The sequence below is a fragment of the Diabrotica undecimpunctata genome, chromosome 2 (genome assembly GCF_040954645.1).
Source record: "Diabrotica undecimpunctata isolate CICGRU chromosome 2, icDiaUnde3, whole genome shotgun sequence".
Taxonomy (NCBI): domain Eukaryota; kingdom Metazoa; phylum Arthropoda; class Insecta; order Coleoptera; family Chrysomelidae; genus Diabrotica; species Diabrotica undecimpunctata.
This window is the reverse complement of record NC_092804.1, coordinates 148,450,853-148,477,423: the sequence shown is the minus strand read 5'-3', so window position 1 is coordinate 148,477,423 and position 26,571 is coordinate 148,450,853. Positions and strand designations below refer to the sequence as shown.

Genomic DNA, 26,571 nt, shown 5'->3' with positions numbered 1-26,571 from the left:
ATACTGACTACTATACTACTATACTACCGAGGACATGACACAAAGGTATTTCAAAATTGACAGTTCTGGATCATACAGTGATTTATCGAGATTATTATTTTGAAATACAAAAGACTAATATAATTATGAACATTGAATAAATAATACAAAACATATCACATAAATAATAATATTAATAAAAATTTTATTATATATATACATATATATATATATATATATATATATATATATATATATATATATATATATATATATATAATATTAAATTATATATACAAAAGGAACATTTTTATATTTGAGAGAGGAAGAGAGAGAAAATATCTATATATAAAATCTTGTGTCTCTCTCTTACTCATTATCTTACATATGTAATGATTTCACAGATTCACTCCCATACAATTTTCCAACGTGGAGCGAACTTTAAAAATGGATGCAATTTATTTTGAAATAAACAAGAATATTACTGTAAAACGTTACTACATCGTTCTTAAACTCATCTTACAACACTCGGATCAATCTCATGTTTGACTCAGTCTGACGCGGTCTTAACTTGGAGATAAATGCCATTTTAATTCTGTGATTTTGTAGTCCGGTGCCGATATAGAATAAGCATAGACGCTTTTTAATCAATCCTGTCAAATTGTGAAATTTACATAGTAATGTTCTAAAGCTAGTTTCTTGTGTCATTTTAAAGTAATTACTATTTAAATGGGAATAAGCCACATTTAAAGGTTATAGTACATTTCTTGGCGTTTCAGTTTCCACTCCAGAAATCGTTTTCCTTGATTGAGAACGATTTCCGATGTGAAAATTGAAAGATCAATAAACGTACTTTATCCTTTAATTGTGGCTTATTCCCATTTAAATAGTAATTATTTGTAATTACATGTAATAACACTCGTAAAATTCTAACACTGCACCATCATAAAGTGTTATAGTGTTAGTTCATTGTGAATCGAAAAAATAAGATCTGTGAGTACATATGTACACAGTACATAAATTCGACACCAGCTTTTATCATCAAAGGGAATTACCAAAAACTGAAGCGAAACAGGTCCCCATTTAGGAAAATTAAATGGTAATTAAAAATAAAATTTGATGTTACTGAGAATAAATATGAATTATCTCAATCTACTTTACAACCACCTTTATCTTACTCAGCTGCTACCGGTAAACAACAAGAACCAATCTATCCATCCAAACTTTAAGCAATAGTTTTCAATTCTCCCAATAATGTCAAATTAGAAGAATGCTTGTTAGTGATAGGTACTCTGGTTAGTCCAAAATATATTCTTTTTTCATCAAGAATCACAAGAGGTTTGATCACTGTAAACAATATACAAATTCAAGTCTGTAGACTAATTATTTTAAGTGAAAGACTCTTAATATCCAATGTATCTCCTACCATTCCACGTAAGATAATAGAGATAGAACTTTTATCTTTAAGGCTAAAACTAACTTCATCAATGTCATTTTTGCGAATAGGAACCATCAATCCGGAATACAAACATGTACTTAGTTTCCGTCGACATATTTACATATCTCCACTCATAACTCCAATTCCCGATTCCATTGATAACGTATGATGACATTAACAATCGATTTTTTTAACACTAGAAAATGAATGTTTTCATTGCAAACAGCATGGCCACATTTCCAGTAGTTACTCTGTAACTGAGGAGCATACATGCAAAAACCGATATATCCACTTTTTCCAATTTCGAGATAAATGCCAAAAACTTATACAGCAAAATCTCATAATAATTTAAACAAACATTATATTGGAATTAAATAGTAGTAGTAAGTCATGTAATAAAATCCTAGAATTTTAATATATTATCTTTTTTAACTGTTTTTATTTGTCATTTTTTTTTTATTTATCGGGTTTTGTTTGAAAACCGAAATTTATCGGTTTTTGTCTGAAAGATATTTGCAAGAGCACCATATTTTTATTGTTAATAAAAGAAAATAAACGAACTAGAATGTAGAAAATTATTTTTATTATTTAACAAGTTGAAAAAAGTAAAAAAGTCAAGTTAAATCTGAAGTGTTGGTTCCTATTCCAGGCAGTCACATGTCTCCTCTTCCTCTTTCTCCTTATCCTTTTCATTTGAACTTTTGCCATTAAGCCATTAAGCAATTCCCGGTACCAGTCAAGTTCTTGTAATTTCTCCCAATCTTTATCGAACTGTTGATTTAGTAAGTGTTTAAGGGATTTTTTTTTCTTTTCGGGGATACCCCGAGTCAATTCTTTTTCTGAGATGGTTAACTCAATATCGGAAAATTTTGGTTTTAAAAGTTTTTCAAAATTTTCCAACCCACTGGTAAAATATTAGTTTTGGAATGAACGTATTTTTATGAATTTGCCATTGTTAAATTTTTTATTACAATTTTCTTTGTATCGGCTAGCGCTTTTACTTTTTTTAAGCCAACCTGAAGCTCTTTCATATTAAACAATCTCCAATCAGTGCCTATCTTTTTAACAACTCCAATTTGTTTGTAAATTTCTTAATATTTCTCTCTAGAGAGAATCGTGGTTTTTTTTCATAGAAGCTTTTCTACTCTCTCAAATACCCTGTCTGCTGGCAAATACGAATGGCCCCTGACTGTAAATACAAGTAATATTTCTGTTACTTGAACTGGAGCTCTAAAACTAAGCCAGAAGTACAGCGAATGAATAATATGGGAGTTTTTGTTTTGTCCACCGCACCCGTCGCAAAAGAGGCGAAGTGTCGTAATATTATCGTACTCTAAAGAATCCAAGTAATTTACAAGTGCAGAACCTATTTCAATTGATCCTCTACCTGCCTCATCTTGTGTCCACGTAAAAAAAGTTGGATGTTTGGACTGGCTATCAACGCAGCAAAAAACATACATGCTAATCTGCTGTGCATAAAACGCATCATTAATGGGTGTTTTGGGCAAAGGCTGCACCTGCTGTATATCAAAGCAGAATGTAATGGAATTTTTTTGGACTATTAAAATGCATTAGCCCTCTTTTGGTGGATACTTAACTCATTTCGAAACTCTCTTTTCTTTACCTCGTTATTTTCCGTTCTAATTTTGAATTTAAGTCTGGTACATTGTGCGCACACATCTGATGCTGGAGTAGAAAACCCAATGTTAAAATCATTAATGAATATCCTTCTAAATATCGAAAAGTTTACATTATGTTCAGGGTCGCATTGAGTGAGGTACATGCCATGTAATTTCTTTATGCTTAGATCAGCGGCCAAATAAATTCGTTTTACTTTCTTTCTATTATAATGACTTTCTCGTTCTTGTAGTTTACCAATAAACTTATATCGCAAGAGAAGTTAGGTCTCCAAACACAAGTGTCTGTACTTCCTTCAGGAAATTACCAGCTCTTCTAACCAGTGATATATGGTTGAACTTTCTCTAATTCCTAAAGTTATTAACTAGCGGACAAGCCAACTTTCTGTCATATTGAGATCTATTATTTTAGAGAAAGTTCTAAAAAGAAAGTGTAATGTGTCTAATTAGACGCTTTAAAATATACTCCAAGGTTCAAGTTCTATAGACCTTACTCGAGGATAAAAATTGGTCACGCTTTCTTAAGTTAGACAGTTTTAAAATTAAAAACGCATAACTTAGTAGCATACTATTAATACGCTAAAGAAAAATATATTAAAAATTAAAAATGGCCCAACAATAATAGAAAAAAGGCAACTCAGATTCTTATCGGCTTGTTTCAAATTATTCATAATAAGGATTAAAATTAGTTAATGCGTATTTATTTTTTAAGTCTTACCGGTTTTCTTTAATTGATGCTGAATCCATCAGATTGTTTTTATTATCGTACTTTTTTTTACCTAAACTAGTTAATTAGAAATTACTTAATAAGAGGTTTCAGGACTCCTAGACCAGTTGTGAAGGTATAACACAAGCTAGGCTCTACATAGTAGGACCATTCAAAAATCTTACAGCCCACTTTCTCGTTCTAGACCGTAGAAGATGCTCTCTGGTGGTCAGTATGCTTACCAGCCATTGTAGACTTAGGTGGCACCTTAATTCACTTGAATTGATGGATGGCTCACGGTACTATCTCTGTAATGAGAAGGAGGAAACTTCCTCATATATCTTATAAAATTGCCCTGTACTGGACTATCAGAGGTAGCATATCGTAGATTCGGTCTTTATGTAACCGAGACAAATAAGGTAGTTACCCTTAAAGAGACTTGTTACCATTTGTGAGGCTACAAGGTTACTAAAGAAGTAGACGTTCAGAACGGCAGTAAGGCTCAGACTTGGAGCCTTTGCTGATTATTGCAGATATAGGAGGCCGGAGCAGCCCGAGCCCAGAAACACCGAAAAGTAGATCCTTATGGGCCTATTCAGTATGATAGGGGTGATACAATGTATCCGTCTGAGGAGGTCCATGTGTCTTAAGGACTCACAAATGGGAACTGCTCTGATCTACCATAACCATAATTAGAAACTAATAAAAGGAGCACTTTAACAAAACCGCCAGCATAATTTGCCATGGAATATACAACAGCTTCAATGAAAAAAATATTAACTATAAGCACTAAATTTAAACATATTATTGTTCAAAAAATGAATATATTCCATTATTTATATAAAATAAATAGTTAAACAAATAAGAGTGAACACTGGCAAAGCTTCTCAAAACGAATGGAATACGACGAGAATGATTAAAGGACAAAGAAAAGAGATGAACGAACTAATAAAAACGAAACTCATCCAAAAGGAAACATAAGCAGACTACTTTCAAGACATATTTGCTAAATGTGATGATAATGAACTACCAACACCAGAGATGTTGCAAACGAAAAAATAAGTATTGAGGAGGAAGAGGTAAAGGAAGCATTAAGGAAATTAAAAAACAAAAAATCAATAACAAAAAACAGAATACCGAACGAACTCTTAAAGTACGGAGGACCAGATTTGACCAAACTACTACTAAAACTAATCCAGAAATAATAGAACAATGGAGAGTTAGAATGGAGATTAAGCATCCATATCTCTCTTCAAAAAGGGAGACAAATCGGACCCGGACAATTACAGAGAAATTAATTTATTAAACACAACACTAAAATTAACAACCAAAGTGATAACAAATAAACTGAATGAAATTATAATACGAGCAAAAGAACAAGGTTTCAGGTCTGGAAGATCATACACCGATGCTATATTTATAATGAGGCAAGTGCAAGAGAAATCCTTAGAATACAACAAACTGGCATATTTATGTTTCGATGTCCCAAGAAAGGCATTTGACCGGGTTAAAGGACGTTATCCACTTATTGTACGCGAGAGAGATACCTTTAGTAATAATTAAAACGATCGAAAATATCTACCAAAACAACAAAACAACACAATAAAAGTAAAAGTAGAAGAAAAAATAACTGACCCTATTGAAGCTGGCAATCAAATAAGACAGGGAGATTCCCTGAGTCCTCTTTTGTTTAACATGATTATGGATAAAATAATAGAACAAGTAAGAGCTTGAAAAGCATATCAAATGGGAAAAGAACAAACAGCAGGTTGCCTAAATAAAACAATATGGAGAAATAAAAATATTGGGAAAGCTATGAAAGGCTAAATTTACAACACAGTCATCAAACCAATAATGTCTGACACAGCGAGGATCAAATCAAACCTGACACAGCGAGGACAAAAAGAATGTTAGAAACAGCAGAGGTAAAAGAACCCAAAAAAATTGATGGTATAACATATGGGACAGAGCGAGAAGTACAGATATACGACATAGGTGTAAGGTGGAGAACATCAAGGACTGCGTAAGAAATAAAAGGATGAAATCAAACGATCATATAAGGCAAATGATAACAAATAGAGTAGTAAGGACTGCAAGAGACGGTTCATCAATAGAAGGACTACGAAAACGATGAAATGAAAACTTGCTGGAGGCACATTAAAAACAGTCAGAGTCATGTCTACATAAAAAGAAGAAGAAGAAGAAAACGAAGAAGAAGAAGAAGAAGAAGAAGAAGAAGAAGAAGAAATAAATAAAGCAGCTAAGTAATTACTACTTTAATAGAGACACTACACGTCGCCCTCGAAAGTAGAAATGAGTTTGTTTTCCTAACAATTCTTCTTCTTTAGGTACCGTCTCCTCTAAGGAGGTTGGTAATCATCACAGCTATTTTCACTTTTGAGATTGCAGCTCCTAACAATTGGAATTTAATAATTATACAATAATTACTAGTCAAACTAAAGCTTAAAATTCAAATTTATTGCTATATCTCAAAATATTTAAAAATCATTTGAAATTACACCATTTTAATGAAATTATTTTTAAACTCACAAATATTTATGAAATAAATAATTTCCTGCAAATTGAGCTTAAATTGTTATCATTTTATTATGTTTTCTTAGTGTACAATACTTACTGGCACTCCACCTACTCCGACGACATAAAGCAGTTGGGTCATGAAGAGAGCGGCCAATAGGTTCATAAGAGTTGTTCCGGAGAGATTCCGGAGATCGGAAAACAGGCTGAAATAATAAAAGACAACATTAGAACGGTTTAAGGTTTCAACTTATTGATGGAGTGTTACTTATGAGTTTTAGTATGTAAACATTGTTTATTATTTAAGAATAATTTGAGTTCACATGATGTAAGGATGTTTTGTTCTGATGCTAGTTTCTTATGGCATCTTAATGCAGTTACTATTTTTATTTTAAATAAGCCACAATTTAAGTCTCGGAAATCTTTGTACGAATGCCTCAAACATTTTGGTAAAAAACTGTTAATGGGAAGGATACTAGTTTTTTTTTAGTTTAACTTCACAAACTGTAGGAACAGATTTTCTTTCACCTAGTTCCTTTTTAGCTGCCTTGTAAGCGTCTTGCTCTATCTTAGTTTGACCCTTAGAGATTTTGTAAACAGTATTTCTAGACTTTAATACTAGACTTAAGAGCAAATTTCACCGTGTTAGCTTTACATATAACTTTGACTATCTAGCTTGATGATAACCGAACACTTTGCCATCTCCGACAACATGTGATATGGTGAATTCCTCCTGTTGTAAGCCAAGTAAACGAAAAACCTCACACACCTGAGTTTTATCGTAGCCTATGCGATCAGTTTGTACATTAGAATTATATTCAGGAATTTTATAAAGCATAATATTTTGAGCTCTATCTATTTGCTTCGTGCGTAATCATGGTAGGGTATCTTGAAACGATGCCAGCGTACGTAGCGGAGAAATATGACAAAATTGGACTTATCTTTTTACGCAAAAATTGTATCAAAACTGGGTGCAAATACACGTTACGTATACAATTGTGCTAATAATAGCAAAAATAGTGAGTGTAGTTTTCCAAAGATTACATATAACTTACAGAAAAGAAAAAAATTGATTCGTGCTATTAATATCAAAAAGTAAATATCACATAATTTCATTTTTATGCAATTGAAATAGGAAAAATTTAAATAATATACCTTAAATGATATGTCAAGGCTTCAAGCTAACTGAAACTTGCCTGATGACTTTTGCTTTTATATCATAACTTTTATTATTATTGTTTTTAATTACATGCTCTTCCACAAGACTAACGTGATTTGCCAGTACTAGATTTTCCCTTTGTTTTCCGTTTGGGATTGAAAAGATAAATTATGATGAATTTTTAGAAACCCAGTTCTCAATACTACATTCATTTTGTACATAAATTAAAAACATATAATTAAAAAACTAATTATTAATAATAATTGTCAATTTCGTATGTATTTAACATTTGTTTAAGTAATTACTATTTAAAAGGAAATAAGCCACAATTAAAGGTTAAAGTACGTTTATTGACGTTTCAATTTCCACTTCTAAAATCGTTCTCAAAATAGAAATATTAGTAAATTAAACAAATTTTGTTTTTTTGTTTAATTTACTAATGTTTATAATTTGAGAACGATTTCCGAAGTGGAAATTGAAACGTCAATAAAGGTACTTTAACCTTTAATTGTGGCTTATTCCCATTTAAATAGTAATTACTTTAAAATGCCACAAGAAAATAGCTTCAGAAAAATAAAAAACTGAATTGGCTGTTGTCTGTGAATTGCTATTTTTCATTACTGTAATCTTTTCTAACCCGGGCAACACATTTTCTAACACATTTTACTTACGTGACCGGCAACTCGGGTCTGTTGGGCCAACCACTGTTGTTAAATGTACTATTCATATTTACCCATATATTTCTAATATTCTTTTTTGATTTTTTATTAAAGTTAAATTTAAATTGTCTAGATTAAAAAAAAGGTACTACTATAGTACGCTGTCTACCTCGCGGGTGCCATCTACCTGAAGGATTTGCACTAAATAATAAAATGTAAGAAAACTTTTGTCAATACTTTGTCATATCAATTAAGTATTTTAGTTGGGACTAAGCCACAATATTAGCTTATTCCCAACTAGAATAGCAAATTGATATGACAAATTAAATTATTATTAAGTATTAGGTTAAAAAGAAACAATAAAAATAGATTAGTCATTTTTTTTATTGCATTGCTTACAAATGTTTTTAATTAGACTCCTGTCCTTTTTTGTTGGATGTTATACCTTTTCCTTGTTAAAACTAAAGGCTTTTTGAAGTAATACTTCTATACGCGCGCTTCACGTTGGAAATTTGTATGGGAGTGAATCTGTGAAATCATTACATATGTAAGATAATAAGTAAGGAAGAGACGAAGATATATTTTCTCTCTCTTCGTCTCTCGAATATAAAAATTTATAACATTATTATTTATGTGATATGTTTTGTATTATTTATTAAATGTTCATAATTATATTAGCCTTTTGTATTTTAAAATAATAATCTCAATAAATCACTGTATGATCCAGAACTGTCAATTTTGAAAAACGTTTGTGTCATGTCCTCGGTAGTATAGTAGTCAGTATCTCCGCCTGTCACGCGGGAGACCGGGGTTCGATTCCCAGTCGGGGGAGGACTTTTTTAATAATATTATTACATGGTAAATTAAACATATATACGTAAGTAGAAAAGTTATGTGTATTATTGTCATTTTTAAATACTTATGAATATTTCGTTTTAATTTGTATTGTATTATTATATTGAATTATGTTGCACTGTATTGTAGTGTATTTTTTTATGTATATTATTGTCATTTTTAAATACTTATGAATATTGCATTTTAATTTGTATTGTATTATTATATTAATAACAAAATAAACAATAAATTTTACTGCAGAGTAAGTGTAAAAAAATTTTGCATTCAACTCCTTTCATACATAGGTATATGAAAATAAAAATAAACATTTTCATTAAAATATTGATTCAATCCTTCATTTACTATACTCCTATTACAGGTCAAAAGTTGTTTATTAATTGTTCGTAAGTTGTAATTAATTCTGTTTCTCTTTCTGCTATGTCTTACCTATAGCATTACATATGTACTGATTGTGCAGATTGACTCCCAAGTAAATTTGTAACGGCGAATGTGTGTATAGAAGTGTAAATTCCACCGGCAGTTCCACTGGACTGCCACACCCGTTTTTATTTTATTTAGCAAGTCACCCTTAATCGAAGTAATTCAAATTTTAAATAAAATATACCCTTCTAATTTTCACGAAATTTTCAGCAATTACAGACATCCAAGGGGAAATTTTTCTAACGAACTGATAGACGTAGGAAAATTCCGAGTATGGCAGAAGAACGAGCGGCCAATTTTATGTAGAAAATGTGTATTCGCTTGACTCTTGGACCAAAATTGACGCCAATATAGCCGATTAACCAAATTTGATAAAAATCCAAGGGTACCCCCTTGGAAAAAATTTTCCAAATTTTACAAAAAAAAATTGTGTTTAATGTTTTGTTACATGCACCTGGTCCAGCTTATTCCAAACATGTGTTTTTTTTCTTATTTCTTAACCCCAGTTTGTCGGAAAAGAGGAAAAATCGAAAAAAAAATGTACAATTTTTTCGATTTTCCGGCAAAACCGTGCATAATTTTTAGCCACATGTTTAGATTTTTTTAATCAGCAAACCACCCTTAATCGAAATAATTCAAATTTCAACCAAAATATACACTTTTAATTTTCTCGAAATTTTCAACGAATACTTACATCCAAGTAGAAATTTTTCTCACGAACCGTTAGATGTAGGAAAATTCTGAGTATGGCAGAAGAACGAGCGGCCAATTTTATGTAAGAAATGTCCATTCGCTTGACTCTCGTCCCAAAATTGACGCCAACATAGCCAATTAACGAAATTTGATAAAAATCCAATGGTCTACAGTTTTTTCCATTTTTCGGCAAAATGGTGCATAATTTCTAGCCACATGTTTATTTTTTTTTAAACAACAAGTTACCCTTAATCGAAATAATTCAAATTTCAAACAATATATTCACTTTTAATTTTCACGAAATTTTCAACAAATACAGACATTCAAGTGGAAATTTTTCTCACGAACCGTTAGATGTAGTAAAATTCTAAGTAGGGCAGAAAAACGAGCGGCCAATTTTATGTAGGAGATGTCCATTCGCTTGACTCTTGTCCCAAAATTGACGCCAATATAGCCGATTGACGAAATTTGATAAAAATCCAATGGTCTACAGTTTTTTCGATTTTCCGGCAAAACTGTGCATAATTTCTGGCCACGTGTTTAGATTTTTTTATTTAGCAAGTCACCCTTAATCGAAAAAATTCAAATTTTAAACAAAATATACACTTTTAATTTTCACGAAATTTTCAGTAAATACAGACATCCAAGTGGGAATTTTTTCCACGAACCGTTGGATGTAGGAAAATTCTGAGTATGGCAGAAGAACGAGCGGCCAATTTTATGTAGGAAATGTCCATTCGCTTGACTCTTGGACCAAAATTGACGCCAATATAGTCGATTAACGAAATTTGATAAAAATCAAATGGTCTACAGTTTTTTCGATTTTCTGGCAAAACGGTGCATAATTTCTGGCCACGTGTTGAGATTTTTTTAATCAGCAAGTCAACCTTAATCGAAGTAATTTAAATTTTAAACAAAATATACACTTCTAATTTTCATGAAATTTTCAGCAATTACAGACGTCCAAGGGGAAATTTTTCTCACGAACTGATAGATGTAGGAAAATTCCGAGTATGGCAGAAGCACGAATGGCCAATTTCATGTAGGAAATGTGTATTCACTTGACTCTTGGACCAAAATTGACGCCAATATGTTCGATTAACCAAATTTGATAAAAATCCAAGGGTACCTACCCCCTTTGGAAAATTTTTTCCAAATTTTACAAAAAAAAAAATTATGTTTAATGTTTTGGTAAATGCACTTGGTCCAGCTTATTCCAAACATGTGTTTTTTTCTTATCCCTTAACCCTAGTTTGCCGGAAAAGAGGAAAAATCGAATAAAAAAATCTACAGTTTTTTCGATTTTCCGGCAAAACGGTGCATAATTTTTAGCAACATGTTTAGATTTTTTCAATCAGCAAGTCACCCTTATTCGAAAAAATTCAAATTTTAAACAAATATACACTTTTAATTTTCTCGAAATTTTCAGCGAATACAGACATCCAAGTGGAAATTTTTCTTACGAACAGTTAGATATAGGAAAATTCTGAGAACGGCAGAAGAACGAGCGGCAATTTTATGTAGGAAATGTGCACTCGCTTGACTCTCGGTCCAAAATTGACGCCAATATAGCCGATTAACCAAATTTGATAAAAATCCAATGGTCTACAGTTTTTTCGATTTTCCGGCAAAACGGTGCATAATTTTTGGCCACGTGTTTAGATTTTTGAAGTTCTACTTCTATACGCGCGCTCCACGTTGGAAATTTGTATGGGAGTGAATCTGTGAAATCATTACATATGCATTCAACTCCTTTCATACATAGGTATATGAAAATAGAAATATACATTTTCATCAAAATATTGATTTAATCCTTCATTTACTATACTCCTATTACAGGTCAAAAGTTGTTTATTAATTGTTAGTGAATTGTTATTAATTCTGTTTTTTTTTCTGCTATGTCTCACCTATAGCATTACATATCTAATGATTGTGTAGATTGACTCCCAAATAAATTTGTAACGACGAATGCTTGTACAGAAGTGTAACTTCCACCGGCAGTTCCACTGGACTGCCACACCCGTTTTTATTCTTTTTATTGTGTGGTTTAACTTCTTATAAGAATTTTTTAATACACTGTTCTGTTTCCCATTGTAGTCCCATTGATTATCTTCTCAAAATTAAAGGCAACACTAGTTGTTCTACTGTCGCTGTGAGAAACAATCTTTGCTTTTCATTTTTGGTTTCGTTTCATTTTGAATGTAAATTTGTCCAAGTAATAAATGAGGCTATCCCAGCCAAGTCTAAAATATTCATAAAGGCAAAAGACGAACTGTCTTTTGCACATATATTAATGAACCATTTGATCTAGCATATCGACACCACCTTTTGTACTATTATAATAGAGTATCATATCTGGTTTTTTGTCAACATAATCTGCACAGTAAGCATTGTGATGCATGGTAGACAGGACTAAAACACCCCTTTGTTTTTATGGAATATAAGAAACAAAAGATGCTTTTGGAGTGAATCCGAAAATTGAAGATTTCTCTAAACGGTTCTTGTTTGGTAAAAATTCCCTAGAAACGAATATCTTATTTTTTTTCACTGTGCCCACAGGAGTTAGTGAATTTGCCAGTAATTCATGTGTAGAAGCAAGATCAGTGAAATAGTTATCGCAAGTCACATTCCTCTTGGAATTATAATAAGGCTCAACGAGTTGCTTTACAGCTTGAGATGCAAGACCTTTGGCTACTGTATTTCCGTTTTTTCCTGTATATGGTATTCCACAGGCCCACCATATTTTCATGCTATACTTATCTGGTTTTGAAGGCATATACTGCTTGAAAGGACACCCATCTCGATACGGAACAAGTTGCTCATCTACCGGTGTGTTTTTTCCTGGTAAATAGTATTTCTAAAAGTTTTGGTTGACTTGATTTCACACATCGCGTATTGTTGCTATTTTCTCGTTCCTTCTTCGTTCAGAGCTAGTGTGGTTATCGTCAAATTGAACAAATTTTTGAATCGTTTTAACCCCATGGAAGCTTTAAATATATAAGGTCAATAAAACTTACTCCAAAGTGTATCTACATTATAAATATTGGCACGTAGGTGCCCTGCAGTTAGTAGTAGTCTAATAAAGGCATATAGCTCTGTAGAGTCGCAATATTTTCAGATCTCTATCCCCAGGACTTTTTGGGCTTCTTTATTTGTACACTTCACCATTTCGTTTACAATTTTTTCGTCCACAAACAAAGGGAATCAACAGGATCATCTATACTTTGACCAGGAGCTAACATTACTTTGTGTACTTTGTTTTTTATTATGTCGCAGGATCGCATACGTCCTGTCGGTTGTGGTTGACTCTTCCAGTTAATTTCATTTTTAGTTTCAAAAATTACACACTCTGAAATTTGGGAACTTGTAGCTACACACAAATGACATAACGAATACTATAACATTTAGAAATTTGTCTGAACCAAGTACATCAACATTGCAAACAAGGTTGAATCATGAGGATTTTAAGGTTGTTTATGAAAATCTCGACAATATTGACTCTGCTTATACTGTTTATGTAAATATTATATTGTATCATATTGATATATGTTGTCCTATGGTTGTAAAAAAATTAAGTTAAAATAATACTAACAACTGGATTTCTAACGAAATCTTAAAGATGAGAGTTGATTTAAAAAACCTTTTCTGGTTGACAAAAAATTCGACAGACCCTGATGTAAAATTAAAATATAAAAAAGACAAAAAGAAGTATACTCATGAAATTCAAGAAGCAAAAAAGCATTGTTTCCAGAATACTTTTCACAACAAAAATAACCATCAAAAGCAAAAATTTATTTGGAAAACAGTTAATATCAAAACTGGAAAAAAAAGACAGTATAAAAACAGAAAAAATCGAACACTTAGGAAGTTTCATAAACGATAAAAAAGAGATGGCAAATGCTTTCGGCGTATTCTTTTCATCATTTTCAAAAAATGTATTAAATGCCAAATATGGAAATTCACAATTTAAAAACTATACGACCTTAAATGTTGACCAAACATTCTTCTTCTATCCTATTGACTATTTCATCCTTAAAAAATGTAAATTCAGTGGGTATTGATTGCATTTCCACAACGCTAGTTAAACATATGAGCGTATACATTATTCAACCGTTAACTGATTTAATAAATAAATCTGTAGAGATGGGTATTTTTCCCACTGATTTGAAAATTGGTATAGTTTCCCCAATATTTAAAAAAGGAAACAAAACTGTGTAAGAAAATTATAGACCAATTACCGTACCAACTGTCTGTATAAGGTTATTGAAAAATGCATTCATAAAGGGATGTTGTCATTTCTTAGTAAATATAACATAATAAGTTCATATCAAAATGGGTTTCTTCGAGGTAAATCAACCGAGAGTGCATCAACAACATTTTTTAAATTCATTTATAGTTCATTAGATCAAAAGAAATTTGTTGGAGACCTCTTTTTTGATTTAACTAAAGCTTTTGACTCTATAAATTTAAATGTAGCAATTTGTAAACTAAACGGACTTGGATTTCGAGGTAATTTTTTAAAATGGATACAGTCCTATCTAGAATATCGACAGATGTATGTCAAAGTCGGTCATTATCAATCAGATTTGTATGACCTTGTTCTTGGCGTTCCACAAGGATCAATACTGGGTCCTGTGTTATATCAATGATATGCCTACATATATGAGTACGGAAAATATTTCTTTGTATGCTGATGACACGACTTTGGTGGCATCTGCAGAAAATGCTGAGGAATTGAGGTTAAAACTCAATACCTTAGCCCATGAGTTTACGTCTTGGTGCGAAAAAAACTCCTTAATAGTAAATTCGAGTAAAACAGTATGTATGCAATTTTATATAAAAACTCCAATAAAGGAAAATTTCTCTGTCAAAGTCGACAATGATTTTATCACTTTATCTGACACTACAAAGTTTTTAGGACTACATCTAAACAGTAATATGAGCTGGGAGGTACATATTAATCATGTATGTTCGAAAATTAATTCTGGATACTATGCTTATTTGCAACTCAAATACTTATTTACAACGGAACAGAAACTTAATGTTTATTACGCTATCATCTATTCACATTTGTCATATAATATTGTTCTATGGGGCAGTGCAACAAATGTCTCGAAAGTTTTTATAGCCCAAAAGCGCATAATTCGCTTGATTTTTAATTTACTATATAGACATACGTATAGAGAGCATTTTAGAAAATATCAAATACTCACTGTTCCCTCAATTTTTATATACAGAAGTATTCTGTATACAAAAGCTAATATCAATAGATTGAAATCAAATTCAGATGTACACAATTATCGTACCAGAAAAAAAAAAGATTTCTTTAGGACTCATAAACATTACACTTTTATGTTTGAAAAAAACCCTTATTATAGCGGCGTAAGGTTTTTTAATCAGCTCCCATCCAAATTAAAAAGTGAAGCAGATGATGATAGGGCATTTAAGAATAAATTGAAGACTTATCTCATCGAGTCATGTTTTTATAGTGTATCGGAATTTATGTCTTAGATATGTTGTATGTTGTTTCTATATTTATGTGTATGTTTATATTGTATAGGTAGTCTTTAACGTTTCTTTTTACTTTGACGTGTCCTATATTATGTAAATAATGTACAAGGATGATTAAAGTTTTATTATTATTATTATTCATTCTTCTTTCAATTTTAGAGTCACTTTCAATGCCACCTACTTTAGGAGATTCTTTATAATCGGAATCACATAAATTATTAGCAATATCTTGCAGTCCTGTAGCTGATAATGGTTTTCGGGACATTTTATTCGCACTATCTACTTTCACTGTAATTCAATATAATTATTTTAGGAGCTTGGGGCCCGTTGGACCCACCTTGCCTGGATAAGGGTTAAACTGTTAAGTGCATTATTAGCCTAATTTGAAAAATTGATAACCAGCTATCTCTCAAAAAAAAACTAAACACTAAAATTATTAGCATAATTTTTACATAATTTTAATAATACAACAATAATTATACTAGTTTTAAATACTATTTTATTGTATTCTATTAATTAAAACACAATTTTAATATATTCCAACACTTTAAGGCGAGGATTAGGTTAAAATCAATAAATTTCAATAAAACTTTATAAAGCTAGATGGATTACCCTGTGATCTGCATTTCGACTTATGGCTAAGATTGCTATTAATTGTCAGCACGACTTATTATTGTTTTTAGCAATGTTGTTTCCAGGCTGTTCTTTGGCACTGATTAATACAATTACCAGAATAATCTAAAAAATTCCTATTGCCAAATATTCTGTAAAGTTCGCAATAAAATCTATCAATTAACGTCTACTGTATTCAAAGCCGCTCCAAAATTTTATTTTGATATGGCTATTCTTCAGTTTCTAGTATCCGTTCTGTAGTGTGTACCTAGTAATTTAAAAATCAAAGTACAGTTATCGTGTTAAAATCTTTAAAAATAATTAATTGCTGAATTAATTGCTAAACATATTGCTGAATTGAAAAAAAGTTCAAATTTACGTTATATTTTTTTTAGCGTTTACTATCGAAAACTTTTTACATAGAAACTCTTCGAGATCATTCACTATCGAGAGAAAATCGAAGTTTCTTGTGTTTCATCCAAATCGTAGACCTTTCCATTACTAAAGGTTTGAAAGCTTTACTTGAACAGAAAAATAAACACTGACTTCGTAGAAAAGACTTAAGTTTCCCTAACCAACTTTTAAACTTTGCAAATTTCAAGAACTTATCGGCTCGAAAAAAGTTTAAAAGCTGAAATATTGTAAAACTCTTAAAATTAAATAGACGTTGTTTTTATAGTTGCTATGAAAATGGGTCGATTGAAATTTCCAAGAAACAAAAAGTACAATATATACAAGCGATTTTTATCTCCGTGTGTAATTACCGCATAAAAATTATGCGGTAATTAAAATTATGTAATGAATGTGAGGTGAAAGGTTTAGAAATAAATCATATGTTTTTCTGGTCGGAACTTTTCTTTTCAAAACAGTACCCATTAGAGAAGTATTGAAATTTGTGGGCCTTGTTTAAAAACACACTTTTAGCGCTTTTGGGGCTTCTCAGGCTCCAAATAAAAATTTCCAAAAAAATGAAATAAACTTCTGTTTTGTATTTCTGTTAAAAACTATTTACCCATTTTGTATTTCAATATTCAATATTTTGCAGAAATCAACAAACATAAAAATTCTTAACATTTTTCGCATTTTGATTTTATTTTTAGTTTAAAACGAAATAAGAAAAGGTAACCCCATCGAGTTAGTTCATTTCATAGAAAAAGTGTCCATACTAAAATGTGATCCCATCTTGCAAATAAATAAATCATCAAGAGATTTTAGAATCTAATCGAAAGATCCAGCTTATTATAATGAAGTAGATGTTATGATGGATCATGATTACTTGCCAGATACTCTGAGTGAATATGCAAAGTATGTAGTTGCCTATATAGCAGGTCATGTTGTTCACTCGTTAAAAACAAAAATAGTTTGTACTGCATGTTCTAATGCATTAATTAGTTCAACAAAAGATCTATACTTTTTTTCTTTTATAAAAAAAACAAAGCTGGTTTACAATATCCTTCAACAGATGTATTCGATATTGGTTTAAAATCTGAAAAAATTATAAAAAATAAAATAATAGATTTAAATTTTAAACATATATCAGCTGAAGCAATTGTTATTAATATGGTTAAACAATTTGTAAATAGTAATGTATTTATAAATTTAATCAAGTATACGTTTGATCAGTCAGGATTAGATAATCACAGACCATTATTAATAAAAGCGGTAGCGGAAAAATATATAAATGTACGTCTTTATTATCTAATTAAAACTAAAAGATCAAATGTTGAAAGTATAAGACATCAGAGTAATAAACTTGTCCAATTTAAGGCCCAGTAAAATATTTTGTAAATAGAGTTGTACTCTGATGTTATATGCATACTAAATATAGTAGGATCGTTTTAGCCTGTCGCATAACTAATAAAAGTGTCTGTTCAGATTTGCCTCAGGTAGTCAGCGGTTCTCAAATTAAAAATGTTTTCTTAATTTGATAATACGACATTAGGGATGTTTTATAATTGAATATCATAATGTAAATTGATAAACATTGAGTATGAAATATACAGGGTCATTCACGCAACATGTTGGTTACAAGTTTTCAAAGTTCTGGTCGTCACTGGTTTCTGCAAACTTGGAATAATGGGTTATGCAAAACATTCTTTATTTTTTAAATATTTGCATTCTTCTAGCACTTCCGGTTGTACCAAAAGTCGCCATTAAGTTTCTTATTTTAAATAGAAACTGTGCTTTTTGTTATTTTTTTTAGAATCTACGTAAAATTCTGGATCGATTTTTATTGGGATACCATTCTCTAAAAAATAGCCGTTTTTGAGATATTTAAAGTTTTTGAAAAATTTTTCATATTACACATGCAACTTCAAAAATTAATATTGTGGTTAATATTTATGCTTAAAAAACAAAAATTGTTTTCAGCGCGTACTAAACTCTATTTTTATTTAAGCATAAACAAATTTGCCAATGTTAATACTGGGTGTTCAAAATTTTGTATTATATTTTTATTTTTATATATTTTATACATATATCTATAAAAATATATATCTATATAAAACAAAGACTTATTCCTACTTCCCACACACACCTTCCCAAACCCACCGAGGTAGGTTGTTCTCCTGCGGTACAACCAGCCCCGGCTTTCCTCCGCCCCCTGGTCTTTGGAGCCAGATCTCGACTATTTCGCGGTATCCCCAGTCAGGCAATGGGAGATCTCCGTGTATTTACATTTAAGTGGTAGGTTAGCCCATTTGGCTTTATCACTACCGGTCAAAGCAATTGTTCGGCGGTCTAATGATGGTTGTGTTTGCCGATACTTGCTTTCCCTTTTCTGCACCAAGTGCAGTCGAGAGCGAGCAAGCATCGAATCGTTTCATCCGTCGTCTAATATCCAGTCATTCGTCCAGTCATGTCCTTAATCTACTTTACTTGCTAATCTAATTTTTTTGGTGCTTGCATTCAAGAGCGTCGGGCCGCCTCCCTCCGGCTCTCTCCTGCATGCGGTTTCTGTTTTATTTTTTTTTTGTTTTTTTTTGTGGTTGGTACCCTTTTGTGTTAATTTTTCTATCTACGTCTTAATCTATGGACAGGTATCATCACTATCTGACTCACTATCTGATTCATCTGAATCTTCATCATTACGAATAATCAAAGGTCTTACTTCATCAATAACTTGTTCTATTTCATATGACTCTAAAATTTTTTTTTCAGTATGCTCAATACATTTCCGCCATTGTTCCTAATTGACTTGGTTTAGTGCATCTTGCCAGGGTTGTAAAACGCTGGCTTCGTCGGTGGTCTTACACGCATGTTTATCATAGTAGTTTTTAGTGATGCCCCACACCAATTCAATTGGATTGTACTGGCAGTGATATGGTGGTAGTCTTAGGACTTCATGACCATATTTTAGTGCCATTTGGTCAATGACAAATTTTTTATCAGTAATTTGTTCTTTGCCCTTATTTAATAATTCAGCTTTTAAAACTAGATGTTCGTGTTCTATATTTTTCTCCAACAGCCACTGTCTTAGTCTTCTTTTTTCCAGCTGCTTGTGGGAAACTTTTCCTCCTCTCTGGTGTGATACGAAGCATTGTCTAAGACTATTAATGACGGATTTTTCGGATTTTTTAATAATTTTTCCTCAAACCAATGTTCAAAAATATCGGCGTCCATATTTCCGTGGTAATCATCAGTTTTTTTTTGTCGAAGAAAATATAAGACTAGCATTGAGTATAAAACCTTCCGTATTTCCTGCATGCAATATAATATGTATTTTGCCATTACTCGCACTAGTACTCGAATAGCATTTGGTAGAATCATCTTGCCAGGATGATTTGGTATTATTTCCATTCGCAAAAATCCATGTTTCGTCAAGAAACACAAATTGTCTGGCAAATTCGGAATTCTTGTTTTTTAAATAGTTTCTTATAAATTTCCACCTTTTTCCAACAACATTGGACAGCTCGCACAACACTTTACGATTATTGGTTTTTTTGTATCTAAAACCCATAGCTTTTAATACTTTTGATAAACTGGTCAAACCCAAAGTTCTCTGTCCTTTATTTTTTGAATAAGTGTCTTTCTTGTAACATGTTCTTTTGCTTTGTACATGTCATAAATGATATTTCTGATTGAGATTTTAATACCTTGTGACAAGTCGAGGGTTTTCGGATGCAAACGAATCCTTTTATTTTCCTGACTTAATTCCACCTCACTCATTTTGCGAACTCTTTGCAAGGTCCGTTCTGAAATTCCAAAAGCTGCACTTGTCCTTTTTTGAACTGCCAGTACTGATGTAATTGGTCACATGTTGATTTTTTCTAAAGTAAAATAATTTTCCACTTTCAACACAATTCGACGCTCACTCGGAGATAAAAACTTATATTTAGGTGTTCTATCGTTTTCTTGTACGTTATCCATTGTCACTATGGAAAACCGGCGATCGTTGAATACTAATAGCGAGAGTTTTTTCAATAAATTATCATCACAAAGCATTTAATTTGCGTTTTTTCACGATTTATAAAAAAATTGTTTTGGTAGCGCTGATTTATCCTCAAGTACTACAGCCGACCAGTAGGAGGTTCGGTACCACAAAGCAGGTAGAAAAGAGAAAGCATAACAGAGTGGCTGTAACTAGAGCCATAAATTATTTTTCGGGCGTTAATCCGAAATATGACAGGGTAAAACGACTTCACTATAACTAAAATGTTTCGCACAGGCTTCCGGTCTTTGTAAAAGAGAAGTGATCAAACGTCGCCGCATTTAAATCGTTCTGCAATAAATGTTAGACGACTATACATGCAATATTTCTCCAACTGGCTTTAATTTATTTGTAAAGTTTGGCATGTCGAAAGATAGCTTATCAAGTTTTACATGTCTCTGCCAAGGTAACTGTAATATAATAAGCGCAAGTTTTGATGTTGTTTTTATTAGAACTACCTTATGCAAACTAAAGTTCACGAAGACTTCTTATAATTTATTAATATCAAACATTTACGTAACTACCAAATAACTTACAAACGAACAGCATTAAACAAATATAAATTTAAATATTTCCGTACAACACTAACTAATAAAGTTTAAAATTAAACATTAACTTGTGCGGTTACAAAATTTTAATTATGAGTTGAAAGTTATGTTTTTCGACATAATTAACTGAGTGTTGAGTTTATTATATACCTCAGGAGTATAATTTTTAGGATCCGCAGTAACTTATAGGATCTGGTGTAAGGTAAAAGTTTACCTTTACTTAAAACTTTCTAACAATTTCGATGAACACGTTCGATACTATAATTGAGTATTCCAATATCCTTAGCTCACTATAATAAAATAAAAGAACTTGAAATATAAAAACAGCAAAAGTACAGAAGTGAACTGAATATTATATTAATTCATTAAAGACAAAACTAGGTCTGTTAAATAAGTAGTCCGATACAATCACAATTTTAATTTAGTTGCAATTTGCAACAACTTGTTAGTTGTTAAAACAATGTTGTTTTGGTCTGTGGCGTTAGATGTCTCCCCCACCGCTGCCTGCTAGAATTCAATGGATTCCTTCTTAGGCTCTTACTGGAATCTGGCAATACGGCAAATAAAAAAAAATGCAGCAAATACAAAAAATGTATTGCTCTGTTTAATGTAGTTCACAAGATACAAGTAAACCTAATTAAAAAGTGTTAATATGAGGAGAAATTTCAGAAGCATTGCTCACGGTAAAAAATAGCTGGTAAAAAACTCACATTAAAAAAAAACCTTCTATGACCAATAGGAACGAAGTTAGAGACTATTTTTTAAAAAATCATATCTCCATTGTTTATAAACATTAAGAAGTAAATTTTATACAAATTTTGAATAAAAAATTTAAACTTTATATTGAAACTTATAGCTGTAAAATCCATTCAATTTTTCTAAACTGACAGCCCTTCGAAACGAAGGTACCTTCTAAAGATCGGCATAGGAAAGTAGAAGCGACAATTGTTTCAGCTCCGCTTTTTTTTTTCGAGATCGGAACGTCAAATTGAAACAAGTAGGGAAAATTTAGAATATCTCGACTTCCATTGCAGCTGGAAACCTCTTTTTTAACTAGGAGCAGCTAGGAACATAATTATATTTAATATAAGGAATATAATACTATAATGTGTTAAAAGTTACATAAATTTTAATTTATAAAATATATAAGTAATATTACCTCAGTGATATAAAATGAAAAAAAATATATGTTGATTTTCTGGGATTTTCCGAGATTATGTCATCATTATTTATACTGCGAGAGACTATTCCAGCCAAATTAAAAAAAAAAATTTAGTTTTTACCGTGAATTTCAAATGGACTAAATTTTTCCGAGGTTTCCCATATTTTCCATATGTATTTATTCATATTTCAACGAGCTACCGCAGATTAAAAAAAGGAGGCTTCCAGCTGCAACAGAAGCCGAGATAATGTAAATTTTTCCTACATGTTTCATTTTAAAGTTCCGATGTTGAAAAAAAAACGGAGCTGAAACAGTTATCCTCTCCATTTCAATATCTTCAATATTTTCAATATCTTTAATATCTTGAATATTGTTCTTTAATATCTTCAATATATTCTATGTAACTTTAACATCTCGCCTTCTATGGCACGCAGATAATTTATGTTTCTTAAGTTGGGGTAAATGTTTTATAAAAATTCTACTTCGTGTAGGAACATATGGTTACCCGTTAGTGATCCAATTATATCGGCACATTGCCGTATAATTTAATGCTTTTAAGTATGTTATTTTCAACGTACACCCATCCATTGCTTGACTTTGCTATTAGTTACGCAAGTACTCCAAAAGTAAATAATCCTAACCACATTTTTGCATTTAACAGGCAAAATTTTACCTTTATGCTGTTTTTACTGCGATTACTTGCTTTTTAGATTTACTGAAGACTCCCTGATTAGTCCTAAACCCTTCTGAACTTTATATTAATCTATTTGGATCTTTAAATTTAATTTTTCAATTAAATATACCATTTACAACAGAAGTTTTTTACTTCGATGTTCGAGTTTTTCAACTAATATGGTATACAGCCAACTCCTGGGAATTATCCCATTTTATTAATTAAAAAAATATATCTTTCGTCAATCCTGGCATACACAAATGATATCGCTAATAAATACGTGAAGTAAGATAATGTTTGAATTATAGAATTAAGAGAGAATTTTAAAGATTCTCTTTTCATGAAGGGAAATAAATAAGGACAGTCTGATAAAATTGAGCAAAGCTCATAAACACATATCAAGCCACTCACAATATCTGCCAATTTTATTTTATAATAATTATATTAATCATTTATATATATATATATATATATATATATATATATATATATATATATATATATATATAAATTATTTAATTTGCTCATGAAAAAATTGAAAGCCCTATATAATTTATTATAAAAACGTTCATAGAAGACATTAAATCAAATTAAATAATGAACCATTTCAAAAGATAATAGCTTTCACATAAAAGCTTTTCAATAAAATTTATAAATACCAATTAGAGTAACACAAAAACGTACCGAACGTGACGTGTTTGTGTGATAAACCGTCGAAGTAAATAAATGTGGCATGGACAGAACTGTGCGGCTTTTTCTTTTTCGTGACCTATTTTTGCGATGTGAAAACTTTTAGGATTTTTTTATTCCCAAGCGCTCTATATCAGTTTTTAAATAAAAAGATTATGCGTGATGACAGGTCCTGGGTGTGTCGTATTTTCGTTTTCTGGCTTCAGTAGAGACATATCAAACAGAGACGCTAGTGTAGAGTCGTGTTTTTTATTTTTTAGGCAGTGAGTTAATATTTATTAATCTTATTTACTCTTATTTAAATAGAGAAGGTAAAGGAAGCATTGAGAAATATGGGTTATAAAAGGAGCTTGATCACAAAAATTACTTTTGAAGATCGCCAAGATTGAAGATCAAAATTAACGCACCACCTCAACTGTACCATAATTTTTAAGCGACCTGTTTTTCTTTTAAATATTTAATTGGGTTTCAATTTTTTTTTTTTTTTTCATTGCAAATCTATTTGTAAGTAATTACTGTATTAGTATTTTCTGGGAAGTGTCAACGTTTTACCCATATACGGGGTATAAAAATAAAGTTGTTTTTTTATCTTATTTTTCACACTGTGTGGAACTTATTAGAAGCAACCGCAATCTTAATTAACATCTCGAGGTACATTTCGAGATTTATTATCAAAAAAGAAAAGTATGTGCAAAGCATAACGTGATTTTATTGAATTGTAATAAGTTGAAATCAATATCACGAATCATTCACCGTTTTAGAGAACCAAACGACCATACGAGAGGACATGGACAAGAAAAAGGAAGACTCACAACACCACGCCATGATCAGTTTATCAGGCTTTGTGCTATGAAAGAACGTTTTACAACGTAACATTACTATACAAAGGTAAACAAGAGCTGAACAAGATCTGCATGTAAGAATATTAGTCAGAACATCAGCTTTAAACGTAAATAATCGTAGAAGTAGATTATAATTTGCCACAGAGTACATGGATTAAAATGTGAATGACTGGGAGCACGTGTTGTTTACTGATAAATCGAGATATTGCTTATAAAGCTCAGGTAGACGTGTGAGAGTTATTTGACGTCCTAGAGACATAGGACCCATTACTTTATTCAATGGAGATCTGTAATGGTTTGGGAAGGAATATCTCTTATAGCGCGAACGGACCCTGTTGTTTCACGAAGAGGTTCCTTAACAAAAGAAAGGTATAATACAGACATTTTGTCTAACCATATACATAGTTCCATTTGCTCCTTGCATAGAAAATAATTTTCTTTTAATGTATTATAACGCTCGACCATACGTTGCACGTTTGGTCCGTGATTATTTGAACGGGGTTGAAATACAAACCATGAACTGGCTACCCTGCAGCCCTATTCTAAATCACACAGAGAATTTGTGGGATATTAATTAACTAATTTTTTAACAATAGTACTATAATATAAAAAAATTATCAAAATCTAATTATCCATTTAGAAGAAAAATAGCTTCAAACGTAGGGTACATTTACGGTGGTGCTTTAATTTTGGCAGTAGTGTATTATACTCATAACATTTATTTTATTTTAACTGACATCGTTTAGTCGTAATAATGTGAAGTATAGAAATCTACAGGTAGCATTACAGTCATAAAAGAACGGTTTAACTTCGAACGAAGATAAAATGAATATTATACAAAAGTTACTCATATGTAGGATTAACTGAAATTTGTACTGAATATTTTTGTCGTTCCATATAATCAAACTAAGTAGATTAGACTTTAAGAAAAGTTGATCCAATCTAGTATATATATATATATATATTAAAGTTTAAACTTTGGTAAACTTGATTGTATAACGAAATAAAAATCTAGATCACGCCACAACAAGATCGCGACTCGAATATTCCGCATAATATATTTCGCACTGAGGGTGGTGAAGCTGCAGAATTCTCAGATCTTTCAAGTTCAGGTCACGTAACCCAGTTATTTGTAGAATATTGCTGAAACTCTTTTCCTTTTCAGTAAAAAATTATACCGTATATATATATATATATATATATATATATATATATATATATATATATATATATATATATATATATATATATATATTATATATATATATATATATATATATATATATATATATATATATATATATATATATATATATATATATATATGTTAGTTTTGATATTTCCGTGGGAGCTGTATGTTATATCAATGATATTCCGGGTTTGACTCCGCGTTAAATGTTGTTGGTTTAGATAAAAACCATTTTGACGACGTTTCGGCAAGATCTCACTTGCCATTTTCAAGTCTCTCTGGATGGTCTGCTTCTTGTCGATGTTCGAGTGGAAGTTTCACCTATCTTCAAAGGAAAAGAACCATTCAAAACGTGTTTTCTTGGAAATGTGTTCCATAAAATCGAGTACATCTTGCATAAATAAAAAGTCAGACATAGATAAACTGAGCAACATTTATTGTTACTTACTGGAAAAACATCCAAAATAAAATTAATATCTACCTGCACCCGTATCTACACAAATTACAGTTATATGCATAACATGTTGCATACCATTAAGACAGGTTTAAAAATTAAAATCACCTAAAATGGGCCTCTAGTATTTCTTAAAAAGAAATATGATATTAAGTACACCTAATTACTTTTTAATCATAGGATTTTTTCTTTTTGTTCCCTATGTGCCAGAGTTAAAACACACCAGTAAAAGATGACAACAAAATTTTTACTATTTTTACCTAAATTTTAAAGAATTTTAAAATGTCCACTATTTTATATTTTATGTGTGTGTTATTAATGTTGAGTGTCTATGCTTTTATAAATAATCTCAACGACTAGTAAGTTGCACTGAAGATTTG

The 26,571-nt window shown here is 31.2% G+C and overlaps 1 protein-coding gene across 1 annotated transcript in view; it reads right to left on the bottom strand.

The window, feature by feature from the left end:
• Positions 1-26,571, bottom strand: part of LOC140435031 (adhesion G protein-coupled receptor E3-like) — a 799,910-nt gene that overhangs the window by 282,691 nt on the left and 490,648 nt on the right. Inside the window, exon 3 of the mRNA XM_072523706.1 lies at positions 6,396-6,501. Within this exon, the coding sequence (XP_072379807.1) occupies positions 6,396-6,501 (106 nt within the window). The remainder of the gene's footprint in view (positions 1-6,395; positions 6,502-26,571) is intronic.